Source organism: Cnephaeus nilssonii, assembly GCF_951640355.1.
Source record: "Cnephaeus nilssonii genome assembly, chromosome: 11".
Lineage (NCBI taxonomy): Eukaryota > Metazoa > Chordata > Mammalia > Chiroptera > Vespertilionidae > Cnephaeus > Cnephaeus nilssonii.
This window is the reverse complement of record NC_137082.1, coordinates 45,030,102-45,053,125: the sequence shown is the minus strand read 5'-3', so window position 1 is coordinate 45,053,125 and position 23,024 is coordinate 45,030,102. Positions and strand designations below refer to the sequence as shown.

General features: G+C 47.6%; 1 protein-coding gene across 1 annotated transcript in view; it reads right to left on the bottom strand.

Moving 5' to 3' along the window:
- Positions 1 to 16,968: 16,968 nt before the first annotated feature.
- Positions 16,969 to 23,024, bottom strand: part of PHLPP1 (PH domain and leucine rich repeat protein phosphatase 1) — a 200,122-nt gene continuing 194,066 nt past the window's right edge. The window contains exon 17 of the mRNA XM_079783771.1: positions 16,969 to 22,374. Within this exon, the coding sequence (XP_079639897.1) occupies positions 21,223 to 22,374 (1,152 nt within the window). The 3' untranslated portion in view covers positions 16,969 to 21,222. The remainder of the gene's footprint in view (positions 22,375 to 23,024) is intronic.

The window sequence follows — 23,024 nt, the reverse complement described above, 5'->3', positions numbered from 1 at the left end:
GGGGTCCCTCTGGCCGCCATCTCCTGTCGCAGGAGTGGTGATCTGATAGGGAAGCCCAGCCAGAGGCATTCAGGACACCTGTGTGGGTGGACAGAGATTCATGCAATGTTGGACCGTGTTGGAATGGAAGGACCCACTATGTCCTCCCACCATCACTGTCTGTGGGCGTCCCCCTCACTGGTCCCTCCTGACTGTGAGGTGGGAGGTGAGGGGCAGCAGAGCGGGGACTCAGAATAGAGAAGATGGACAGGAAAAGCGGTCTTCCTGCACCCCACTCATTCCCTTTAGGTTCAACTTCTTTTCCCCGCTCTGATATATGTTTAAATATTTCTTCCACGAAGGGTCAGCCAGGGGTAAGCTCTTCCTAGTCACTTGACTGTAGCTGCCTTTACTTTGCCTCAGCCTTGAATGACAGTTTAGCTAGGTCTGAAGTCAACATCGGAAATTCTTCTCTGTAGGCATGAGCATTGTCTTCTGTTTTCTCTTGTTGAGACTGAGAAGGCTTCTGTGGATCAGCTGCTGTTGTTTTGCAGGTAACCTGTTTGTCTGTTGTTGTTTTAATCTCTGACTTCTTCATCCAGAGGTGTTTAATCCCCCTTCCCCTCTCTGGTGGTCTGCAGCCCTATTTTCATTTGTCTTGGTGTGCTTCTATTTTTATTTATATTGCTCGGGATATCCTACCCTTTGAATCTGAAGAATCATGTCTTCTATTAACTCAAAAAAAAAAAATCTCAACCGTTATCTCTTTGAAGACCATCACCCTCTTATTCTTTCTATTCTCACCTGAAAGCCATTGTTGGTTTGTGCTACACGTTTTCTTTTTTGACTCTAGCGTTTTGTGCTGGAGGAAACAGTTTGGAATTGCCACGGGTCTTAGTGGCTCCAAATAGCTGTCTTCCCCTGCCCCCTAGTGGCCTCATGACAAATTGTCAGAATCCTATTTCTCCATTTTCCTCGGTGCTTCTACTCTTGCTGTTTTTATTATTATTCATGAAAAACAATTTTCTTAAACTTGTCACAAATCAAAGTTCCCCATGCTAAAAACAAATAAATCATTCTTTTACTAGAAAATGTGTGTGCAGTCAGAGGCATCATCCTACACAGAGAGAAGCTAGAATTTAGGAAGTGATTGCCTCTCATTCTCCTATAGGCGCCATCGTGGCCATCCACCCTCTGTGCAGACACTTCCTGGGACAGCCATCCACCACCTGGGACCCCTGTGTGACAGCTCCCTCTGACCCAACATGGGAAATGATCACTGCCTCCCCCGCTGCATTCTGCCACCTGGAGCTTCCCAAATCGGACCTAGGCCTGCCTTCATGTGGCCTGGCCATCCAGTTCCCAGTCTCAGCCAGACCTGGAACAGCCCCTCCCTCCCATGCCGTGGCTCCTAGCCCCTTCTGGACCTGAGCTATCGCCACAACACAGGTGTGATGGAGCCCCGAGAGAACTGGATCCTAGACTTGAACGTGGTGCTCAGGATGTGGTCTGACCAACACCAACCAGGATCCGTGCAAACCACGTCACTATTTATGCCACTAAGTCTGCGTCAGTTCCCTCATCAAACACACAGTTCGATTGGTTCCTGCCGAGTTTGCTGCCTCCCGACACCCCCAGTCATCTTCACGCCTGCAGTGGCCGAGCCAGGCCTCTCTCGTTCTTTTCTCAATTAGAGTCATGGGAACTTTATTCCCATCCCTGTTTTTTGCCAGGAGACTGGATCATCATTTGACCTTAGAGAGAAATTCCAACCTGAAGGGTTTTACCACAGAGCAGAGAACTTCCTGGCAGCCAAGAGTAAGGGGACGTCCCTGGGGCCAACCATCAACAGTCGTGACCTTCCCTGGTGCCAGGCTCCTCATCGTGATGTGGAATGGAGGATTAAAGGAGGGGAAGGGCCCTCCAGGGAGGAGGAAGCCTCCTCTACAACCTTATAACCCGAGTGGACAACTGCAGGATACTATTCAACGTTAGAAACTTTCCAGAAACCACACCAACCTGCAGGAAGTCAGCTCTCCTGTCACTAGCTAATGGGCACTTTGGTTCACAAATTCTGGTGTGTAAGGAACATTGCATGTGTTACTTTGTTTGTTGTTATTAATCCCCAACCGAGGATATTTTTCCATTAATTTTTAGGGAGAGTGGAAGAGAGAGGTAACGACAGAGAGAAACATCGATGTGAGAGAAACACTTTGATTGGTTGTCTCCTGCACAAGGGCTGGTGCTAGGAAGGAGCCTGCAACCAAGATATGTGCCCTTGACCAGAATCAAACCCGGTACCCTTTGGTCCGCAGGCTGACTCTCTATCCACTGACCCAAACCAGCTAGGGGCATGTCTTACTTTTAAAAGTCTTACTACTCCTGATCATTTTTCAGGAGAACTTTTACATACTTCACATCATTCATTTTCCTTCGTTTATTTTTAAGGCTCACACTATAAGTTAGCTACAGGGGATCAACACTGACATAAAACTTAGCATTTTACCTCTTTGTATGTGTCCAGTTCAGTGGCATTAAGTGCATTATCATTGTTATGCACCCATCAGCATCATCTCCAGAACTTTTTGCATCTTCCCCAACTGAAACTCTGTCCCCACTAAAAACGAACTCCCCGTTCCCCTCCGCCAGGCCCTAGCGACCTCCATTCTACTTAAGGTTTAATTCTAAGATTTAAAATAAAGTGAATCTCAGTGAATTCACTTTTTTGGTACCTAATCTTAGGCACTAGCATTCCTTTGCAGGAATATTTTCTATGGGAATTCCAGAGGAATAATCTGTGCTAATCCTGCTGTGGGTGGGTGGAGAGGGTACCCATCCCAAAAGGGGTATCGTTGCTCCTTCGTTTCCGTGGCCAGATGATGGTGTTCAGGGTGAGCTGTCCAAGAGTATGACACAGCAGAGTGTGGAGATCTGAGATGAGGGGTGAGTCCCTCTGCACTGATGAGTGGCAAGTGGCAGGGCACAGTTGTGCCTGTAGCCATGGCATTCATTCGTTGCCTTACTTTACATGGGACTGTTCCCCCAAGAGATACCTCCGCCCAAAGATCTCACATCCAAAATGTACTGACCACAGACGTCTCTTCCATCAGTGAAGCTCGGTTGGGTGAGTGCTGGTTGGAGCTTCTTCTGACTCTGTGTGCCCTTCCTCCCTGCAAAGATCCATGAGCAGCCACTGAGGACATCACCCTTGCTGAGAACCCCTGGTGGGAGAGCCGTGCCCCTCAGGATGGTGGGACCATGTGGGTGTTCGCAGTCACTTCCAGAATGCATAGGCACGTGGCTTACCCATGCTCCAGAAGAATTAGCATCCCAGTAAACCTGCGAGTGGTATCCACTGAGCCCACGGATGGACACCCCTCCCACTAAGGAATTCCCCTATTGTCCTGGCCAGGACGTGGACTAGGAATGTTTGGCTCCATTCCCAAATGAAGGAATTGGACTGGAGCAGGGCTGGGTTCCTGCTCCCTGCTGGCATTCCTGACAAGATCTCTGCTGGGTGTGAGCCTTCCGAAACGACGGGACAGTATTGCTCATTCCAAGATGCTAAGTTCAAGACTATTAAACAAAGAATCTGTAGGTTGCCAACATTGTTATTGTCCTACGTGCATTTTTCAAAATACTTTATCTCCCCTCAATAACATCTTTGGTACTAACTTCTAGGCAAATGACTCCGAAGGGGTATAGAGAGGGCTTCTCACACTCTCACGGGATGTGGAGCGACTGGGGATCTTGTTAAAACGCAGGTTCTGGTTTAGAGGGTGCAGAGCAGGGCTTGAGATTCTGCATTTTAAAGATGTTCCCAGGCAGGACCAGCTACAGATCTACAAAATGAAAATGCAAGGCCCCTTGTTTAAACATTATTAAGAATTCTGAGATGATAAGAGCAGAGCATTGAACTGGTGGGTGACCTTCTAAGTACAGAGTCCTGAGCACAGGGACCCGTAGGACTGCTCAGGTCACAGGCCCTCAGAGCTGGCATGGCTCCCAGGTGACGCTGGTGCTACCAAGGGGCAAGGCAAGGCCACAGACTGGGACTATGATGCCACAGGCTGGCTCCAACGCTAGTCCTCAGTCTCCGTTCACACCAGGGTAGCTTGGACTTGAATTCCACTGAGAGGAGTTAGGTCCTTGAGCACCAGACATCTCTCCTGGTGAGAGGATCAGAGATGAGCCCCTTGGGTAGCCAGTGGTGCAGAGAGGGCTCAGGTCCAGATCTCTGTCCGTCCGTTTTCAGAACTGAATGAATGAATGATGTGGTGAGACGATAAGTGTGACAGCCCTTGGTAAACCTCAGGGCACTGCATAAGCGTTAGCACCTCTATTGTCAGGCAACGTGGTGAGAAGAAGTAGCGTGAATAAGCACACCGGTATCTTCCTAATGTCCGTCTCTACATTCAGGCCGGCCCTGCCATTGCAGAGAGCTGACATTTAACTTAAGGGAACACAAAACCGTGCCTGAAGGGAAGAGTGCAGACAGAAAGGAAGCGGCGGGCGAGGAGACCATGATGAGGGGCCTCGGTGCTTCTTGGAGGCACTGGGATGTAAAGGCCTTGGAGGGGACGTAGTATCTTCCCACCTGAGGCTGAGAGGTGAATGTTTGCCCTGGAAGTAGGAGCCAGGCCTAGGATTGAGGAGTGCTGGCAGGATGCTCCACCTTCTTACCTCTGAGCAGGAGATGAATAGGGGATCTCTCTTCGTGGGGGTCAGCCACCCACAGGGCAGAGCTTGGAGAAAGGCTCCTGTCAGACTGCTCACCCCACCCTCTGCCTTCACCTCTACGTCACCCCCAAGGGCCCTCCCAAGGCATCTCTGTGATGTCCTGCCAGGGGCACCTCTGGACCCTGCCCCGGGGCCCATCTGTCCTCCTGCTGGTGACGTGGCTGGGCCACTCGGGCCGCTATCCTTCCTGCCTGTGGCTCTGACAGACACTCTGAGCCCAGCGACCTGGTCACCAGTGACGTGGCCTCGCCTCCAGGCCAGCTGGCTCAGTGACATGTGGCCGTGCCAGGACATCCTCTCTCCACAGGAGCTTCCAGAGGTGAACAAACCTGCCGGAACTTGTTCAGTGAGTCGCGAGTGCTCTGGTTTTCAGTTTAGTGTCAAACAGGGAACTTGGGCCCTTCCTCACCCAGAGATGGAAAAAGAACTCTCCGTTTTCTCCTCTTGGCCTTCAGCAGCTAGGACTGTCTACCCCGGCTGCACCATAGACTCGCCTAATGTACGGCCCACCAAATTCATATGCTCAAGTCCTAACCCTCAGTACTTCAGGATGTGATCTTACACGGAAGTGGGGTCATTGCAGAGGTAAGTAATTAAGATGAGATCATAGTGAATTAGATGGGCCCTAAATTCAATAGGGCAGGCGTCCTTATAAAAAGAGGGATATTTGGACTCACAGACAGACACACGGGGATCATGCCATGTGACAACAGAGGCAGGGATTGGAGTGATGTGGCTGCAAGGAATGCCAAGACTTGCCAGGAGCCGCAGAAGCTAGAAGAGGCAGAAGGGATTCTCCCTTACAGTTTTCACAGAGAGTGTGGCCCTGCCCATGCCTGATTTCAGACTTTTAGGCTCCAGAACTATGAGAGAATAAATTCTGTTTCAAGCCAGTTGGTGGTACTTTGCTATGGCAGCCCTAGGAAAGCGTGAGTGTGAGAGACAGTTTAATAAGCCTTTGGTTGAGTACTATGGGATTTCCCCCTCAAACAGTAATTCTTTAATTCTTTTTCTGATTTATTTCTTGAGCATTGTCACCAGATCTATCCAGGTAGGAAGGTAGCTGGAGTCAGAGCATTCCTCAACGTCATTTTACCACAGAGCCATAAAATGGCATATTCCCATGAGTGCAGACACCCGATTTCCCAGCTTTGTGCACGGATGCCATTGGAGAGAGAACCACAGACTCTTGCTTGAGTTCCCCACTGGGTACAAAAGGCTCAGACTCCTGGATGCTTAGCTCAAGTCCTAGGGGCATGTGCTAAATGATGCCGTTGCAAGCCAGGAGTGTGCTGTTTTGAACAGTTGCATGTCTATAGGAAATAATAAAGTGATTCATTTTTATGTTGAAAACTTCGATATTCAACAGACAGCCCATCAATATTGCCTTTGGTCCCCAGATCCTGCCTCTAATGTTTAATTGTAATATATTGTAGTTGCAACCAGTTGAATCAATTGAGATTAAAAAATGAAATGTTAAAAAAAAAAAGTGGAGAAACGTATCCTTTGTGGTCATTATTAATCTTGCAAAGGAGTTTTGTTTCTTCTTAAAGGAAGCCTGCCAAGAGTGAAGAAGACAATGAGGAGAGAAAATGATTCACTGAATCAGCAGCTGCAGAGAGGTCAGAAGAGACAGACTGGCCCCTGTACTTGGCAATGAGAAGAGAGTCAAGAGGTTGGCTGGAGGCCCCTGGAAACGCATCCTGTGTGACCACGGGGTGGTCAGGAGGATGGGGTTGGGCGCCATGCTGCTTAGGGTGGAGGGGTGTGCCCAGCCCCCCCCCCCCCCACACACACACACCTTGGCTCCCAGCAGGGCGCCTTCCCTTTCCTGGAGTAGCTTCCTACCCCAGACATAACAGTCAAGGTTCCCTTTGAGTCAATAACCTCTCTGAGACCTGACTGTCCTGACCTTCTATGCTTATGCTGGGGTTGTCCCAAAGTGACCTCTGTCAGAGCCAGGAAGACTGTGTGGAGCCTTTTCAGCAAGAGGACTGGATCTGTGGGATCACTCACCTGGGACCCCGGCACTCAGTTCCCCACACTGAGAAAGCTGATTCTGGAAGATGCTGCCAAACACCATCTCCACACACTTTCTCAGTCACGTCCTGGAATTATCCCAAGTGACTATAGTTCTCTCCTGCCACCGCTCCTCGACCTTCAAAAAACTCTCAGTAAAGGAACAGGACGTCATTTATGTATCATTTGACACTTGCTTTGGTCACATGCCTGCTGTAGGCCTGGTCCTGTTGGTCATATCAGGAACACTTCATGAAGACAGACAGGTTTCTACTCTGGTAAAGCTGAAACCTAATGAGGGAATGGCGAACAGAGAAATAAATCAGATCATTTCAGATACTGACAAAGGACATGAAGAAATTAAACTGCAGGGATGTAGTCCCGGGGACTTTGAAGGGCCACTTAGTTTGGGTGGTCAAGAAGACCCTTCTGAGGAGGGGACATCTGAGCAGAGACAGAACAGAGAAGGAGGCAGACAAGACATCGCCTAAGAAAGAGCATTAGGCGGGGCAACAGCTGCTGCAACGGGTCCAAATCGGGATGCACGGGGCTTGCTCTGTGGGAAGGAAGCCAGTGTGATGGGACTAGTGAGTGTCAATAGTGGTGAGTTTGCCCCCTGGGGGATACTGGGCAATGTCTGGAGACACTTTTGTTGCCACAGGCGTGGGAGGGTGCTAGTGGCAGCTAATGGGTATGGTTAGAGATGACTCCACACGTCCTACAATGTAGAGAACAGCTGCCCATAAGAAAGAATTCTCTGGACTAAAATGTCACTGGTGCTGAGGTTGAGAAGGCTGGACTAGAGGGTGTGCGTGAGGGTGGGAGTGGAGAGGCTTCAGGTCAGACCAAACTGGGGGTGCACCCTAAGGAGCTCCCACGAAAGACTTGCGGAGTCCTCTACACTTTGAAATAACGGTTTTGATGGGAAGCTGATGGTGGTACCACAGTGGAACCTCGCCAGAAGCCCAAGTGAAGGATAATGGCCGCCTGGACAAGCAGGGGAGATGGACTAAGTGATGGTTGGGGCATGTGTTCAGGATGAAGGGGACAGAACAGTTGATGAACTGGCTGTGTGGAGTGGTGAGGGGAAGAGGGATCAAGGATGACTCCTGGCATTTTGGCTGGAGCATTTGTAGGGTCCCTTGTGACGTTTTGTCATGAGAAAGACTGAGAGATTAGGATTCATTCGGATAGGAAACCAGAAGTTCTTCTGTGGATGGGATGAGCTTGTGACACATAACAAACACCTACATATAGATACATAGCAGACAGCAGGCTGTCACAGTAGAGATGGTACTTAAAGTAGATGAGAGACACTAAAACCCACCAACAGCATGCCGGTTTATATCAGATGACTCGCACAGCAATACCAAATTCAACACCATTCTGTTTGCATAGAAAAGGCTGGTTACGCTGGGCCCGCGTGGCTCAGTGGTTGAGCATGGACCTGTAAGCCAGGAGGTCACAGTTCAATTCCCAGTCAGGGCAAATGCCCGGATTGTGGGCTTGATCCCCAGTGTGGGGTATGCAGGAGGCAGCCGATCAATGATTCTCTCTCATTTTTATTGTTTCTCTCTCTCTCTCCCCCTCTTCCTTCTTCTCTGAAATCAATAAAAATACATTTTTTTAAAAAGAAAAAGCTGGTTATGCTCTAATGATCCATGATTTCTAGAAGATGCATTTCTAGAACATTAATTTCAAAGAGGTAAGAGAACAATTGATCTAAGAAGATATGGACAAATAGAGAACGCTGCAGCAGAAGCAGGAAGTACCAGAGCTCAGAGAACTTGAACTTCTTGCTGGGGCTCCAACATGACATAGGTGAAGCAACAGTTCCCCTGGCGGGGAGGCTGTTACCCACTTTTCCATGGGCCAAGCAGCCCGAGGCCACTGCAGAAAGCGCCCCCCTATGACACCGTCTTTTCTCCTGACCTGGTGGCTGCTCTTTTCTGTGCATTCGAGACCCTTGAAGTTAAGCCCTTCTCACGAGCTAGTGCCTGACGTCACCAAATCCTCTTGTGGAATCTTATGACTGTGTTCTCTGAACTCCCCTTTTCAGACCAAGAAACTAAAGCACTGGGTGATTAAATTGCCAAGGTCACCCCGCTGATCAGAGGCAGAGCCAGGATCTGAACTCAGAGCTGTCTGCTCCAGAACTCCTGCTCCTATTCTTTTTTCAATGACTTTCTCCTCCACTAGCTTGTGAAGTCCTTGTGGGACAAGATATGCCAGGCTGGTGAATGCCAAGTGTCCTGGGTTTGTTTGCAAAGCACCACACATCTGGAACTAGTCTTGACATGTAAAATCTGACCAGGAACTCACAGGTGCTGGATTTCAGTCTCTAGGAATTCAAAACACATGCCGTTGAAATCTGCTGTCAACTGCTAGCCACTTAAAGGAATATTTCACAGAGAGGAAAAGTAAAATCTTGATTTCCTTTCTCAAAGTTGAGATGTTTAACCGTTTAAGAATCAGCCCAAAGTGCTATTGGAATGTTTTCTTTACTGAACTTTTCTTTTTTCAAGAAAGAAAGAAAGAAAGAAAGAAAGAAAGAAAGAAAGAAAGAAAGAAAGAAAGAAAGAAAGAAAGAAAGAAAGAAAGAAAGAAAGAAAACACAAAAACTTAGGGTACTTTTCCCTATTGTGGCTGAGGCTTTGACCCTGCTACTTTCCCTCAAGTAACAGGGCCCACCGGCGGCCCTTTACTGGCTGCTTCCTTTTTTTTTTTAATTGATTTCGGAGAGGAAGGAAGAGGGAGAGAGAGATAGAAACATCAATGATGAGAGAGAATCATTGATTGGCTGCCTCCTGAACGCCCCCCACTGGGGATCGAGCCCACAACCCAGGCAGGTGGCCTTGCCTGGAATTGAACCCAGGACCCTTCAGTCCGCAGGTTGACGCTCTGTCCACTGAGCCAAACCAGCTAGGGTACCGGCTGCTTCTGCTCCACATCTGGGAAACAAGGCCACACCCTCCCCCATTGCTTAGCTCCCTACCTCTTGCTCCAACTGTTCATAAGTTTTCATCAATGTATTGATTAAATTAATGTTTGCAATTATGTAATCAATGGTAGCAAAGAATTTCACTGCAGTGTTATTTGCAATAGCAAACAGCTAGAAACCATACCAATGACAACCGTTATTGATCTATTTTATCACATTATGGTACATTCCCCTGACAGAATATTACCATCTTTTAAAAATGTTTACTAAGAATTTTTAGTAACCAGGAAAGATGCTCAAAACATGATGGGGGAAATGATATTGTATATAGCATGATCCCAATTATGTATTAAAAATGGTGCTTAGAAAAAAGACTGGAAGGGATGTTAATGTGTCAATGAGATCATGGGTCATCTTTTTGCTTCATTAATGTTTTCCAGCTTTTGTGTGTGCATTATGTTATAGTCAGAAAAACAATACTGAGTCTATTTTAGAATGTGTCCATGGCTTCCGGAGCAAGAGAAGACTTTCTTCCAGGTCTAGCACCTTTGTGAAGATGGTCAGTCATGTCTAGTGCTAAGAAAGAATGGTACCAATTAAAAAGCCAACAGGATCATGGTGCTTACAAAGCTGATGCATTATATAACCTAAAAAATAGGTTGGAAGCTTATCATGTGCCAGGCACAAGGCTAGCCCCTGAGATGAAATATCACTAAGGCAAGGTCTCTGCTTCAGGAGCTTACCAAATGAGAGGTGCCCATTTAAAATCTTAGAATGATTCCCTTACTCCACATCCTCACCAACACTTGTTGTTTGTTGATTTATTGATGATAGCTATTCTGACTGTCTGAGGTAGTATCGCATTGTGGTTTTAATTTGCATTTCTCTGATGATTAGTGACATTGAGCATCTTTTCATTTGTCTATTGGCCACCGTATGTCCTCTTTGGAGAAGTGTCTATTCAGGTCTTTTGTTCTTTTTTTAAATTGGGTTGTTTTTTTTGGTGCTGAGTTTTATAAGTTATTTATAAATTTTGGATATTAACCCCTTATCTGATGGATCATTGGCAAATATATTCTCCCATTCAGTGGGTTGTCTTTTCATTTTGTTGATGGTTTCCTTTGCTGTGCAAAAATTCTTTAGTTCAATGTAGTCCCATTTGTTTATTTTTTATTTTGTTTTCCTTGCCTGAGGAAATATATCAGAAAAAATATTGCTATGAGAAATGCCCTAGATTTTGCTGCCAATGTTTACTTCTAGGATTTTTATGGTTACCAGTCTAACATTTAAGACTTTAATCCATTTTGAGTTCATTGCTGTGTGCAGTATAAGAAGGTGGTCTAGTTTCATTTTTTTGCACATGTCTGTCCAATTTTTCCAACACCATTTATTGAATAGACTATCTTAGTCCATTATATGTTTTGCCTCCTTTGTCAAATATTAATGTATTATAAAGGCATGGATTTATTTCTGGGCTCTCTATTCTGTTCCATTGATCTATGTGGAATTTAATGAACAAACTGAACTACCAAGCAAAATAGAAACAGATTCATAGAGAGAAGGCAGACAGCTCTGGTGGGGGTTGGGGAGGGGATTCAGCAAAAAAAAGAAAAAAAGAGAACTCATGGACATGGACAACAGTGTGTTGATTGCAGGGGGGAGGAGGTTGTATTAACATTTAATATTACAAGATACAACAAAGCTGTGTTACATAGAATAATTCAATCTTACTCTCACTAGTCTACTGTTAAAAAAATAACTGTAAGGTCTACTTGTGGTTAAAAAATAAAAAGTAAAAATTTAAAAACCTGAAAATTAAAAAAAATCAAAATCTTGAAATGAGAAAATAATGTGTAAACAAGGATGGGCCCACACCCTTAGAGATGAATACTTCCCTCTTACCACGATCTTAAATCTTTCAGGATTAAACAATCAGTCGATTATAGAAGAGTAATAACCTAAGTGGGTCTCAACTTTTTGGCAAAGCTGTCCCCTACCTCGGAAGGTCTGGCTGCAATCCCCCGTTCCCTCCACAGAAGGTCAGGGAACATGCCAGGCCATTCCCCAAATGGCTCGTGCTGGAGCCTTACCTCAAAGTTAGATTTATCTCCTTCTGTAAAAAAAAAAAAAAAAAAAAAAAAAAGCAGCTCCCTATCCACAAATTGCATGGTACGCGACAGGTCTTTCCTCCGCAGCCATGAGGCCTCTGCAGGGTGCTGTAATCTGCTTGTGACACCCAGGCTCCTCCCCAAGTACAGACCAACCCCTACACACTTGCGGTCCTGGGAGCCTCCCCTTCCCTGGACTTCACAGGGGCAGCGAGACCACAATCCTGTCACCAGTACTAGATACACAGACGCCAAAACAACAGCCACAAAATCCCAAAGCCTTCTTTCTTTCTTTTAAGCTCAGTTTTGGAAATTGCATCCATCTAGAATGAAAAGGTCCCAAGCTCTCTGAAGTGCTGACAATCCCTGCAGCACCCTGTGCTGGTGAAACAGGCAGTTAGATGCCAATTCACCCTAAACTCAAGCTCTGTTTGAGTGAGGATTATTCAGGGGATTTATCTACTACCACGGGGCTGTGCTGGAAGCATGAGAGCTAGAACCTACCCAGGGTCACTAAGTCCTAGGGCTCAAGGGACCCGTGGGGGGGCAGGGGGCCGGCATTGACCTACCATTGTTCTCAGGGAGGGCTCTGTCCCAGGGTCTCAAACCTCTATCCTCAGTGAAAAACAAAGCTGGAATCTGTAGTGTGTGTGTGTGTGTGTGTGTGTGTGTGTGGTGCGTGAATTAATGCATTGCACACGTGTTCCACCTGTGAAGATTCTCATCACAGAGTGATTAATAAAGGATGATAAGGGACCTGGAGCCACCCGTCTGGGCTCAAATCCCTGCTCTGACATTCCTGGCAGTGACCTTGGGCTGATCACTGGATCCCTCTGAGCCTCAGCTTTTTCTTGTGTGAATCAGGATGATAAGTCTTCAGCTCCATGCTATTGTCAAGATTAAGGGACTCACTGCTAGAGGTAAGCATTCAGGGCCGCGTCTGACACTCACTTAAAGCAGTGCATGTATAAATGCTAACTCTTAGAACTTTCAGAATGCAGACAAAAGTAAAGGGAAGTCTGATGTTCTACTTCCACACCTTGTGGCTCCTGTGGTGTGTCCTACGAGCTGAACACAGAACCCCAGGAGACCACAGCGCTCTCCACTCCTCCCCGGCCAGCAGGGGCCAGCTCGGGCCTCCACGTGAGGCTCTGTGTGGTGGCGCCAGCGTTGTCCACTCACCTTCCCCTGGGGTCCTGCAGCGGGTCTTCATGGAAATTCATTCCATCAGGACACGCCCATTTCATTTGCCTAGAAGAGTCCTCCTGGCAGAGAAAACCCTGTAGGGTGCCTGTTCCAATTTTGGCTCCGTGAAGAAGGAGATGAAAGCAGCGAGCTCCCGGGGCCTGGCCACTGCGGAGAAAACGGCACAGATTCAGTAAAAGCATAAATCCGCTACTTATCTGGACTCCATTTTCCACTTGTTGGAAATTTCTGGGGAGGTTCAGAATGAGTCACCCAAGATGTACCTTGTGCTATGCAGATGATTTTGAGTTAAAGGCAACAGAGACCTCGTGGGATCAAAAGAAACCACCCCCAACCCCCACACAACTACCTAGAAGAACTTGAATTAGGGGTCTTACCTATAATAAGAATCATCAGAGATAACCCTTTTGGACTTAACTCTATGGCAGGGCAAACTTTTATTTACTAAACACCTGCTATCATCATATGTAATTGAATTTGGCTATAGTCTCTTGTCAATCAGCCTCCTGCAGATGTAATGATGAGACCAGCCAAAGGCACTTTGAAGGTAGAGGAAAGTCTCTTCCTCCCCCACATTTACTTGATACTCATTGATCATGTAGTCCATGAAATGATGGCCTGTCCTGGGGCTCATACCCAATTTTTAAAATGTATATATATTTTTATTGATTTCAAAGACAGAGAGAGAGAGAGAGAGAGAGAGAAACATCAATGATGAGAAAGAATCATTGATCAGCTGCCTCCTGCATGCCTTACACTGAGGATCGAGATCACATCCAGGCATATGCCCTGACTGGGAATCAAACTGTGACCTCCTGGTTCATAGGTCGATGCTCAACCACTGAGCCATGCCTGCCGGGCCTTATACATGATTTGAAAGAGAGATACATGAAATGCCTAACCACAGTCAAAGTCATTCACAGTCATTAGCATATCCTGGAGCACAAGGTGGGCTAGCTTAATAGGACATTTTCCACAGCTCCAAATAACTACATTTATTAAGTTGAGCCATAGGAAATTGTGAATATGCAACCAATTTTTAGTCTACCTAAACAACAACTGGAAATGACTCAGTCTCCTACCTGTTCCCATGTTGTATGGCGTTCCAACAGCAGGACTCAAACAGCCAGGGAAGGTAATCTGCACACAGAGGGAAGGTCATCTCTGCAGACATATGACACCATAGTTCTCCTTGCTGTCTTTCAGCCACTGCCAATAACTGAATTAAAACAAGTCCTATTAATCACTCCAGGGAGGAAAATGATATTTTGTTGAATATGAGACATTTGAAAACGAATAGCTCTGGTTATTACTCTGTCAGAGAGAACTTCACATCAGTTAGCACATGGCTGGCTTAAATTTCTGGTCATAATCTCACTGGGAAAACCACCGCAAAATGGAAAGAGGGGAAGGAAATAAAGAAATGAATTCACATGTCAAAAGACTCCCTGAGGAAGCCTTGGTTTCAGTCCTGTCTTGAAAACCTTATTCCCTTGTCCAGGTCAGGAAGTGGAAGATGCACACACCTCATAGGGTGAGCTGACGATGACTGACGCAGGGTATGGCCAATCCGTGCTTAGTCTCTTGGAAGGTGTCAATGATAATCCTACCCAGTAAGAACCACTTCCCACCCCTGCTGACAGTCCTGAGTCTCAGGAGCTTGGGGAAGAGTGACTACCTGTACATTAAATACAGGAGTCCATACACTGCTCAAAAGTCACCTAGCCAGTCCTAACTCAGGTACAGACAATTCCTCCAACCTCTGTCACAGTCATAAACCCCGTATAAAAAACCTGGACACAAAGTTTGACAAGTGTGAGAGGACTTATGGAGACAGGGTTTCCAAATATTTGAAATCGGATTGGTGTTTGCATACATTGTTGGGTAGATATTTATGGTGCATTTATTTTATGATTACAATCAGCCCCACCCCTCACCCCCCAAATGAATGAACAGGACACAGATGTCATGGTGAAAGCCACAGAGCTGTGTGTTCAGGGGCTAGGGGACTCAGAGGGGAGAGGAAACATGAAAAACCATTTAGTAAGCACCTGCCTTGCCCCAGCCTGTGCCAGCTGGCCTTGGTCTACATCTGTGGCATCATCTCACACCCTCTTGTCGGGGGTCACTGAGCTCTTACCACACAGACCTCCCTGAGCTGGCCACGCTTGCAGCAGGAGGACCCTCCTTCCAGCTGTGGATCCGCCCCTGGAACCCCTCCTGGGAGAGAAAGGATACACTTGCACAGCCTTGCACCTCCCCTCTCTCTCAGAAACCCTTTTTCAGCTGCACCTCCAGGGAGTGCTCTCTGTTCCAGAGCAAGGAGGTCTACCTCAGGCACTTGCTGCAGGGCGAGTTTGGCTGATGATGGGGTTCAATAATTGGACAAATTATTATTTGTCCAATTCTTACTTACCATTCTCCACTGTGAGCTTTAAGTAATAAAGGTGACCTTTCGGCCCCTGCTGCTAATCTCTGTCTTATTTCCTCATTGGTTCAGAACCAGGGGGAAGAGGAGGGATGTCCCCTCCCTTGGGGGGCTGTGCCCTTGCAGGTCCTCTGCTTGAGATTCTCTTCCTCTAGGGTCTGTCTTCTTAAATATCACTCTTGATCCCATAGCACTCCTTCTATTTTCTGAAATAATCATGTTCATTTAAAAAATGTTTATTCATTGTTTCTCTCCTCCATTAGGAAGGTTCAGGAAGCAGAACTGACAGGATTTGGTGACAGATGACAGGTTCTGCCAGAGTCAGGCTTGCAGGAGTCCTGGGCGGGAGGTGATCAGGAGGCATCGGGGAGTGGTCAACATGGGAGGTGGGAAGCCAGTCTTCATTGGAGGTGGAAGCCAGTGTTGTCCCTCAGGAAGTCACAGACAAGTTTGAAGGCCACTGGGTGACAGGAAGAACTTCACACAACACTGATTCTCAATGACCACATGCAGGGCTGGGAGTTAGAGAATTCTGAACTTGGGGTTGGCCCATTGGCCACCTCAGACTGGGTGCAAGTCTACGCCCTGAGCCCTCCCCCAGCCCCCTACATTCTTAGTTATATGCGTCTCCGTGGTGGGTTGTCATATGGTTTTTTTTATTCACCTCACCGCACTCCACCCACCCCAGCACTTCTGCACAGAGTGGATACTCAACTTGTTCATGCAGGTGCTGGGCAGTTTATGAAGGAAGTCAAGGAGCGTCTATTTTTGGAGCTCCAGGAGGAAGAAACAAAAAACCACTCAGCAGAGCGACACAGCTTGGATTCATCTAGAAGCAGGCACTCGGTGACCTCTCGGTCATTTCCACTTTCTGATGCTCAGACTGATTAAGGGGGCAGCAAAGGCAGAGTGCTCCAGTAACACTGGTAGGTTCACCGTTCCTGCCTGTTGCCCTCTTTCCCGACCCACACCAGCTCATCCCTTCGAGTGATGGGGAAAGAATAGGACAAACCCCAATACAATGCAATTCAAGTAATATCCTAGAGTGTTTGAAGAGTAGAATCGTCATAGAATGTTGACATAAAAATTATATGCAAATGATATGCAGGCAGCATTGTAATACATGCCTAATAAAGTTTCCAAGAAAAAACATCCTAATGGGTTTACCTGTGAGGGACAGTGGTTTCAGTGTTACTGCTCCTGAGGAAAATGTATGGCTGGTTGTGCTTAGGGAAGCAGGAACGTGACACACGTTCCAATGAGCTCTTTTTAACCCACTGACATGTTCTAGGAAAAGGAATATTTAAGTAGTTCTTAAAATGTATTATAGATCATAAAACAAAATATTTTGTGTGCATGATCTATCCCTGGCTTGCAGGGCAATTTCTACTGATTTAAGAACCTCCACATGCTAATTGTGGAACAGTTTTCTTAGACTCAGAAAAGCAAATGACCTCCAAGTGAGCTCAAGGAAAGTCAACATCTGGAGGTGCAACATTTGGAAAATTTACCTTAGTTGCTATTTCAATGTTCTTTCAATAGATAAGAGTAGTAATTAGGGGGAAGCACAAGTCCATTGGAATAAGACCTAAGAAATCATAATGAGTAGAAAGTACTTGAATTTTCAATTTGAAACATTTTACTGTCACGTCTTTAGAGAAAGAGAGGTATGATAATGGGAGGAGTTGTAGTCATAAGCAGATGGGAGAAAATTCTCCAAGTGTTCTGCTGTTCCCCCTTTGAACAGGATAGAACATTGTGTTTCTAGTCTGGAATAAAATGAAGGCACTAATGAACCGGAGCCCAACAAAAGCAGTACTTGTTTTGGGCACTTCAATTCAGGGCAGGGGAACGGCATTGTTTCCTACTTTATGACACAGCCCAGAAGACGGAAGGCAGTCTCGGGGACCCATTGCCCATCTCCTCCTGTCAAGGGTTCAACCTTCGTCTTCTAGAAGACAGGGGACATTATGTAGGGTTCTTCCCCCTCCCCGTCACCCTCAGGACTTTTCATTTAGTGATCAGGCAATGGGCTTTCCAAATTAAGGCCTTGGTTGCAATTTTGGTATTTTGGTAGTGGGGAATAAAAAAACTTTAAAGTCATCTTCCAAATGAATGACAATAGTGAAACAGAACAAAGTTTGCAGAGATTCATTTGCACAAAAGCTATGTTGGGGCTGAATTGAAAGAAAAATGAAACTCATAATGACAAGAAATGAGAAAAACCTATTTTCTCTACCATTACTATATATATCTCATAACAATTCAATAGCTATTTCTCTAAGAGTTTTTAATTTAAAAAGGTACTTTTGTTGTGTTCCCAATTATTTTCTTTCTAGCCATCCTTAATGCTTCATTTACAACAATGACAAAAATACTTCCACTTAATTAAGGCTTTGCTATCCACAAATTACCTCAAAGGCATGGCCTGGTTTATCACTGGGGAGGCAGGTAGGGTAGATACCACAACCTCCACACTTCATAAGAATTCTATCTCCTGATGGTTGGGGATAATTCACAATGCCTCCTATGAGTGTCTGCATGGTAGTCACACGACCAAATGGGAAATGTTCACTGGGCAGTGCCAGCACATTATGGATTTTTATTGATTTTTCACCATGGGGCATGGGAAATTGGATGAATGTTGGGGATACGGACTCCCAGGTCAATGCTATGACGCCGGTTACACCTCTTTACATGTCCGCATGTCAATTTCCCATGGGAAAACAGTGCGCATCCATTGTCCCGCCTTACAAAGCAGACTTCCACAGGTGCAAAAACAATAGTTTAATTATAGTTTTCTACCTCCTTAATAGTGCTGGATTTGCTTTCATGTGTCTAGGAAAGTAAGTAACATAAACGTTTCTTCTGGAAGCCTAGAGATTGACGAAGGAACGAGCATTAAGGCCACTTCCACCCACAGTCTAACCTCACCAGCAGGTGGTGCTGTGACAAAAGCAATCGAGAGAAACCAGGGGCTTGAAGAACTGTGGACCTGACAGGTTGGGAGTCCTGGCTCCCAGTCTGATCCTAGTGCCATCTTCAAAGTCACTATGATGTGGACACACGTGGTAGATGTGACACCAAACAACTTCTAGGGTCTTCAATTGGGGGCTGAGTCTACTAGCAAGGCTGCAAACCTTCTCAGAGCTTCTAAAAGCTTCTGCTCCAACCTCTTCCTTCCCCTCTCCCAGCAGGCGGAGATGCCCTGGCTCATATTCACTCTGGAGATTCCTTGGCTGTGGGGACCTTTAAATAGTAAGCACTTCACAGTTTACATATATTATCAGATGCCACCGTGATAAGAAGTGAAATAATCATGTTCCTGAAGTGAAAAGAAATTCTTTGTCAGAAAATGCCTGGGAGGTTCCCAGGCAAGAGCAAGGAGACTACTAGTAGGGCTCTACCTCTTTGGCCACTTAACATGCTCCTGTTATCTTTTCATCCACATGCCTATTTACTCCAAGCTCCAAAGGGCAAAGTTTTGTCCTTTACCTCCACAGAACCTTACATGTCGGTGTGCTTACTGAGACTTAACGATACAATAAACAGAAGCAAGCACCGACTGAACTAGTGGGCTGTGGAAAACACCAGCCCCAAGCTGTGCCGTCTCCCATGTCAGCCACAGAAGGTAGGAAATGAGGGAGGCCTCCACCTGATGGTCCCATTTGCTGCTGCCTCAGTTGAGCACAATCAGGGCAGCAAATGCTGACCCCTCTGGAAGGGAGTTTCAGAGAAATCCACAGATGTTCTGGGTCCCCTAAGGTAACAATGAACCCGGCCAAAGGAGGTTTAAGAACTGTGGACCTCAGAGACCAGCCCAGGTCTTCACTGGTATGAGACTCAGCGCCTCCCAAACCTGCTTCCCATCCACCTGGAGCAGGGCAAAGACCGAGGAAGGCAAGGTGCCGGTAAGGGCCGGCCGAAGACGGTTTTGCTGTCAGTGTAGAGCAGAGAGCTCAGCCTGGGCTTGAACCCTTTACAGTCTAGTCCATTGGTCACTGTCCCTTACTGGGATGAAATTAGCTTCTTTCGTGGCCTTAGCAGTTTTCAAAGAGCATGGCATGCATGTAACCTGGCGTAATAAAGTATGGACATTACCAAGACGAGGCCAGGTCACAGATCTGACCACCAAGCAAAGGTACAGACAGCCCACCACCAAGTCCACAAGTTGAGAAATACTAATTGTCCTCTTACTAAACTATCCAGGTTCCACTTAAGGGCAGACCTGAAGAAGGAAGAGAGGAGACAGTCCTCTGGGAAGCTGGTTCATGTGAGACAGAGAAGACCAACAGTATCTCCAACACGTGGTCCACAAGGTGCAGGCTCGGGGGCTACAGTCTGTAAATGGGGCCAGTGGTCAGCTAGGAATACTGGATTTCCCATTGGACTCCACTGCACTGAGGTGATTTGTCCTAGTGCTGGAGAGTGAGCCCACCAGCTTCTGATTTTCACTATTCAAATAAAGGTATATTTCAAATAAAGGTATATTAACCTGTTCTTATGCTTAAGGGCCCCTCAAAGAATCGAAAATGGGAGTGGCTTTGTGAGAGAAGTTTTCCAGGGATCTCTATGTAACCTCGATCTACTTTCTTTATAACACCTACCCTTCATAATAACAACAAATAGAAGGGCTACAAGATCAATTATTTCTACTGTTAGTCATAAGGTCCATGTCCCGTTGGGTGTTTTTCCCTTTCAAACAAACAAACAAACAAAACCCCAAAGGCAGAAATATCTGGTAACTCCAAATCCAAGCTATTATGACTGTCTGCAAGACACATCTGGCTGCTGAGACAAAAGCAGATGAGTGCAATACTTGTAAATTTTGCATTTATTATAACAAAAATTATGACATGTTCATCTGTGCATTCGGCTTTAATGTAACTGTTGGTATGTAAATGGTCTAACTGGACTCTACAATCATGCTGATTGTGGCAGCAGAAAGGAACACGATTAGAAAGTGTCTGCAAAAGTCAAGAGGCTGGGTAGGCAGGAGAGGACGGGAAAGGGCTCAGAGGCCCCTTGGGTGCAGGTTCCTTTCCAGTGGCCTAAGAGGCACCTTACTTGGATGGAAATGCTCTTCGTTGCTCAGCCTCATCATTGAATGAAGTAGTGTGGGTTAGGGGGTGGGTGTGGGCGGGAAGGCTCCTCAGAAGGGGAGGGAGGGAAAAGTCAGTTGTTTAGACTGTGTCCTTATGCCAAAACTACAAAACATCTGAAGCATCACTATACAACACGGAGCTATTTACAATAGAAATTTCTCAATCAACTGTTCTCTCAGAGAAAATTAGTGAATCCCAGTGACTTAAGTCACCTGACAGAGTAAAGCAACTCCTAGGAGTTAGTCTCCATATTCTACAAATGTCTATCATTTTCAAGACAAAAAAAAAAAAAAAAGCCTTTCCCCCCAGAATTACAATATTATTAAATCAATGAGCACTGGCAACCTGCCCTGCCTTCCAAACAAACAAAACAATACAAAGCCATTTTAAAAAATATTACATTATCATTAACTGTTTCTCTGTAATATATTAAACCTTTTGTTCTTTGTTTTTACACATCTGATATGTTAGGAAAAGAAGTTAACAAATTTAAATCATATTGGTAAAGCATCACTAGAAGAAAAGTGGTAATTATTTTAAAAATCACCAACAGGAAGAACCTACAGACTAGCTGCAAAGACAGGTTGGGAGACAGTCTGGGAGAAGGGCGTGGAGTAAACCCCTGGTTTAATGCGAGCCTGGGAGACTCGTGCAACTCCGTCTTTCGTGGTTCGTTTATTAAGTGGCGCCGGCGGGTCATAGCGGTGTGTCGCAGTAGTCCGGCAGCGGGTCGGCCGGGCACTGCCGCGGCGGCTGCAGGGGGAGCTGCGCGGGCGGCGGCTGCTGCTGGTGGTGCTTCATGATCTCCTTGACCTCCTCCTCCAGCTCGGGCGGTATGATCAACTGATCCTCGGGATCCGGCTGGGCCGGGGCCGCAAAGTAGCCTCCAGGCTTGCGGAGCGGCGCCTCCGTGGCCACCTCTATCACATTGTGGCTCCTTTCCTGGGGCGCCACGGAGCCGTTAGCCCTCCGGCGCCCGATGGTCCCCAGGCTGGCGAAGTCCACCTTCCTGGGCAGCCCAGGCTCGTCCTCGTTGGCGCTGATGACGATGCCCTCGTCGCTGGCCTCGGCCGGCACGTGCAGCAGGTGCTGCTGCTTTTCCCTGTCCTTGGCGCGGCCGCAGTGGATGTCCACCTCCACCTCCACCCGGCTGCCGTTGCTGAAGACGCCCTCGATGGGCTCTTCGTCGTCGCTGTCCAGGCCGTTGTCAGAGAAGGCGCTGGAGAAGGTGGCGCTGGACAGCTGGCGCTGGAAGGCGCTGGACAGGCAGGCGGGGTGCAGCAGGCAGCGCTGCTCGCCGGGGTAGGCGGGGCCGCTCTCGCTCAGGGCGCCGGGCGGGGGCTCGTCCGAGGCTGTGGAGCCCACCTCGCTGCTCATCTCGGAGGTGGACAGCTCACTGCTGATCTCGGAGGCCATGCCGCTGCTGGACGACGGCACGCCCAGCCCGTCCGACGGCCGGTCCTTGATCACCATGCTGACCGAGGGCGGGAAGATGCCCGGGCTGGGCGGCGGGCCGGCCCCGCCCGCGCCCAGGTCGCAGCAGCAGAAGCTGTCCTCGGTGACGCTGAGCTGCACCACCACGGCGCTGAGGCTGTCGCGGCAGCCGTAGCTCTGGGCCAGGGTGCACAGCTTCTTGGCGGCAGCCAGGGCATCGGGCACGTTGCGCACGGCCCCCACGGCCTCCTCGATGGACAGGCTGTCCCACAGCCCCTTGCTGCCCAGGATGAAGAACTCGTCCTGGGGCGTCAGGGCCACGGACTGCACGTGGGGGCGCGGCACCACGCTGGGGTGGAGGAAGGTGTAGCCCAGGATGCGCGTGGACTCGGTCACTCCGTTCACCTTGCCGTCCTGGAAGAAGGGGGTTTCCAAGCAGACGTTAACACGGAGCCCACCCACGTGGCAACTTCCCTGGGCCTCCTGCCTGGAGGCCCCAGAGAGAGCGCTGTGTGCGCCCAAGGGAAGGACTGCCCTCTCTCTCTGATGAGTGGCCAGTGTCCATCTCTCATCAGAAACCAGGGCAGTGGCCTGGGCAGGGCAGAAACAGGAGGGACAAGAGGGACCATGTTCACACTGGATTCTAGCAAACCACGATCTAGCCTGTCACAGCACCTCTCACAGCACCTCCGGGACGCCTCTGTAGCCACAGGAAAGGGCTTTCTGAAACAAGCCAGTCCTGAGCAGACACAGGCAGGTCTGGTCAAAATAATGCCCCACGCCTTACATTCCTCTCCATCAGCCCAGCAATCCCAGGGCCCCAGGAGACACTGCTTTACACTTAAGAAGGTAAAAAATAATTGGGGGAGAATCTCGGTGTGACTCACTAGGTCAGAATGCCCACGCCGGAGAGGCAGATGCTGAGGGAGAAGGGCCAGTTCCCATCACTTGCTTTGCTGATGGCAAAGGGAGAAGACAAAGTCCCTCGGCTTCGGATCAGTTGGGTTTGTGCCATTTAAATAATGAGTCAAAGTTTCAGACCATTTGCCGGTTAAAGACCTTTA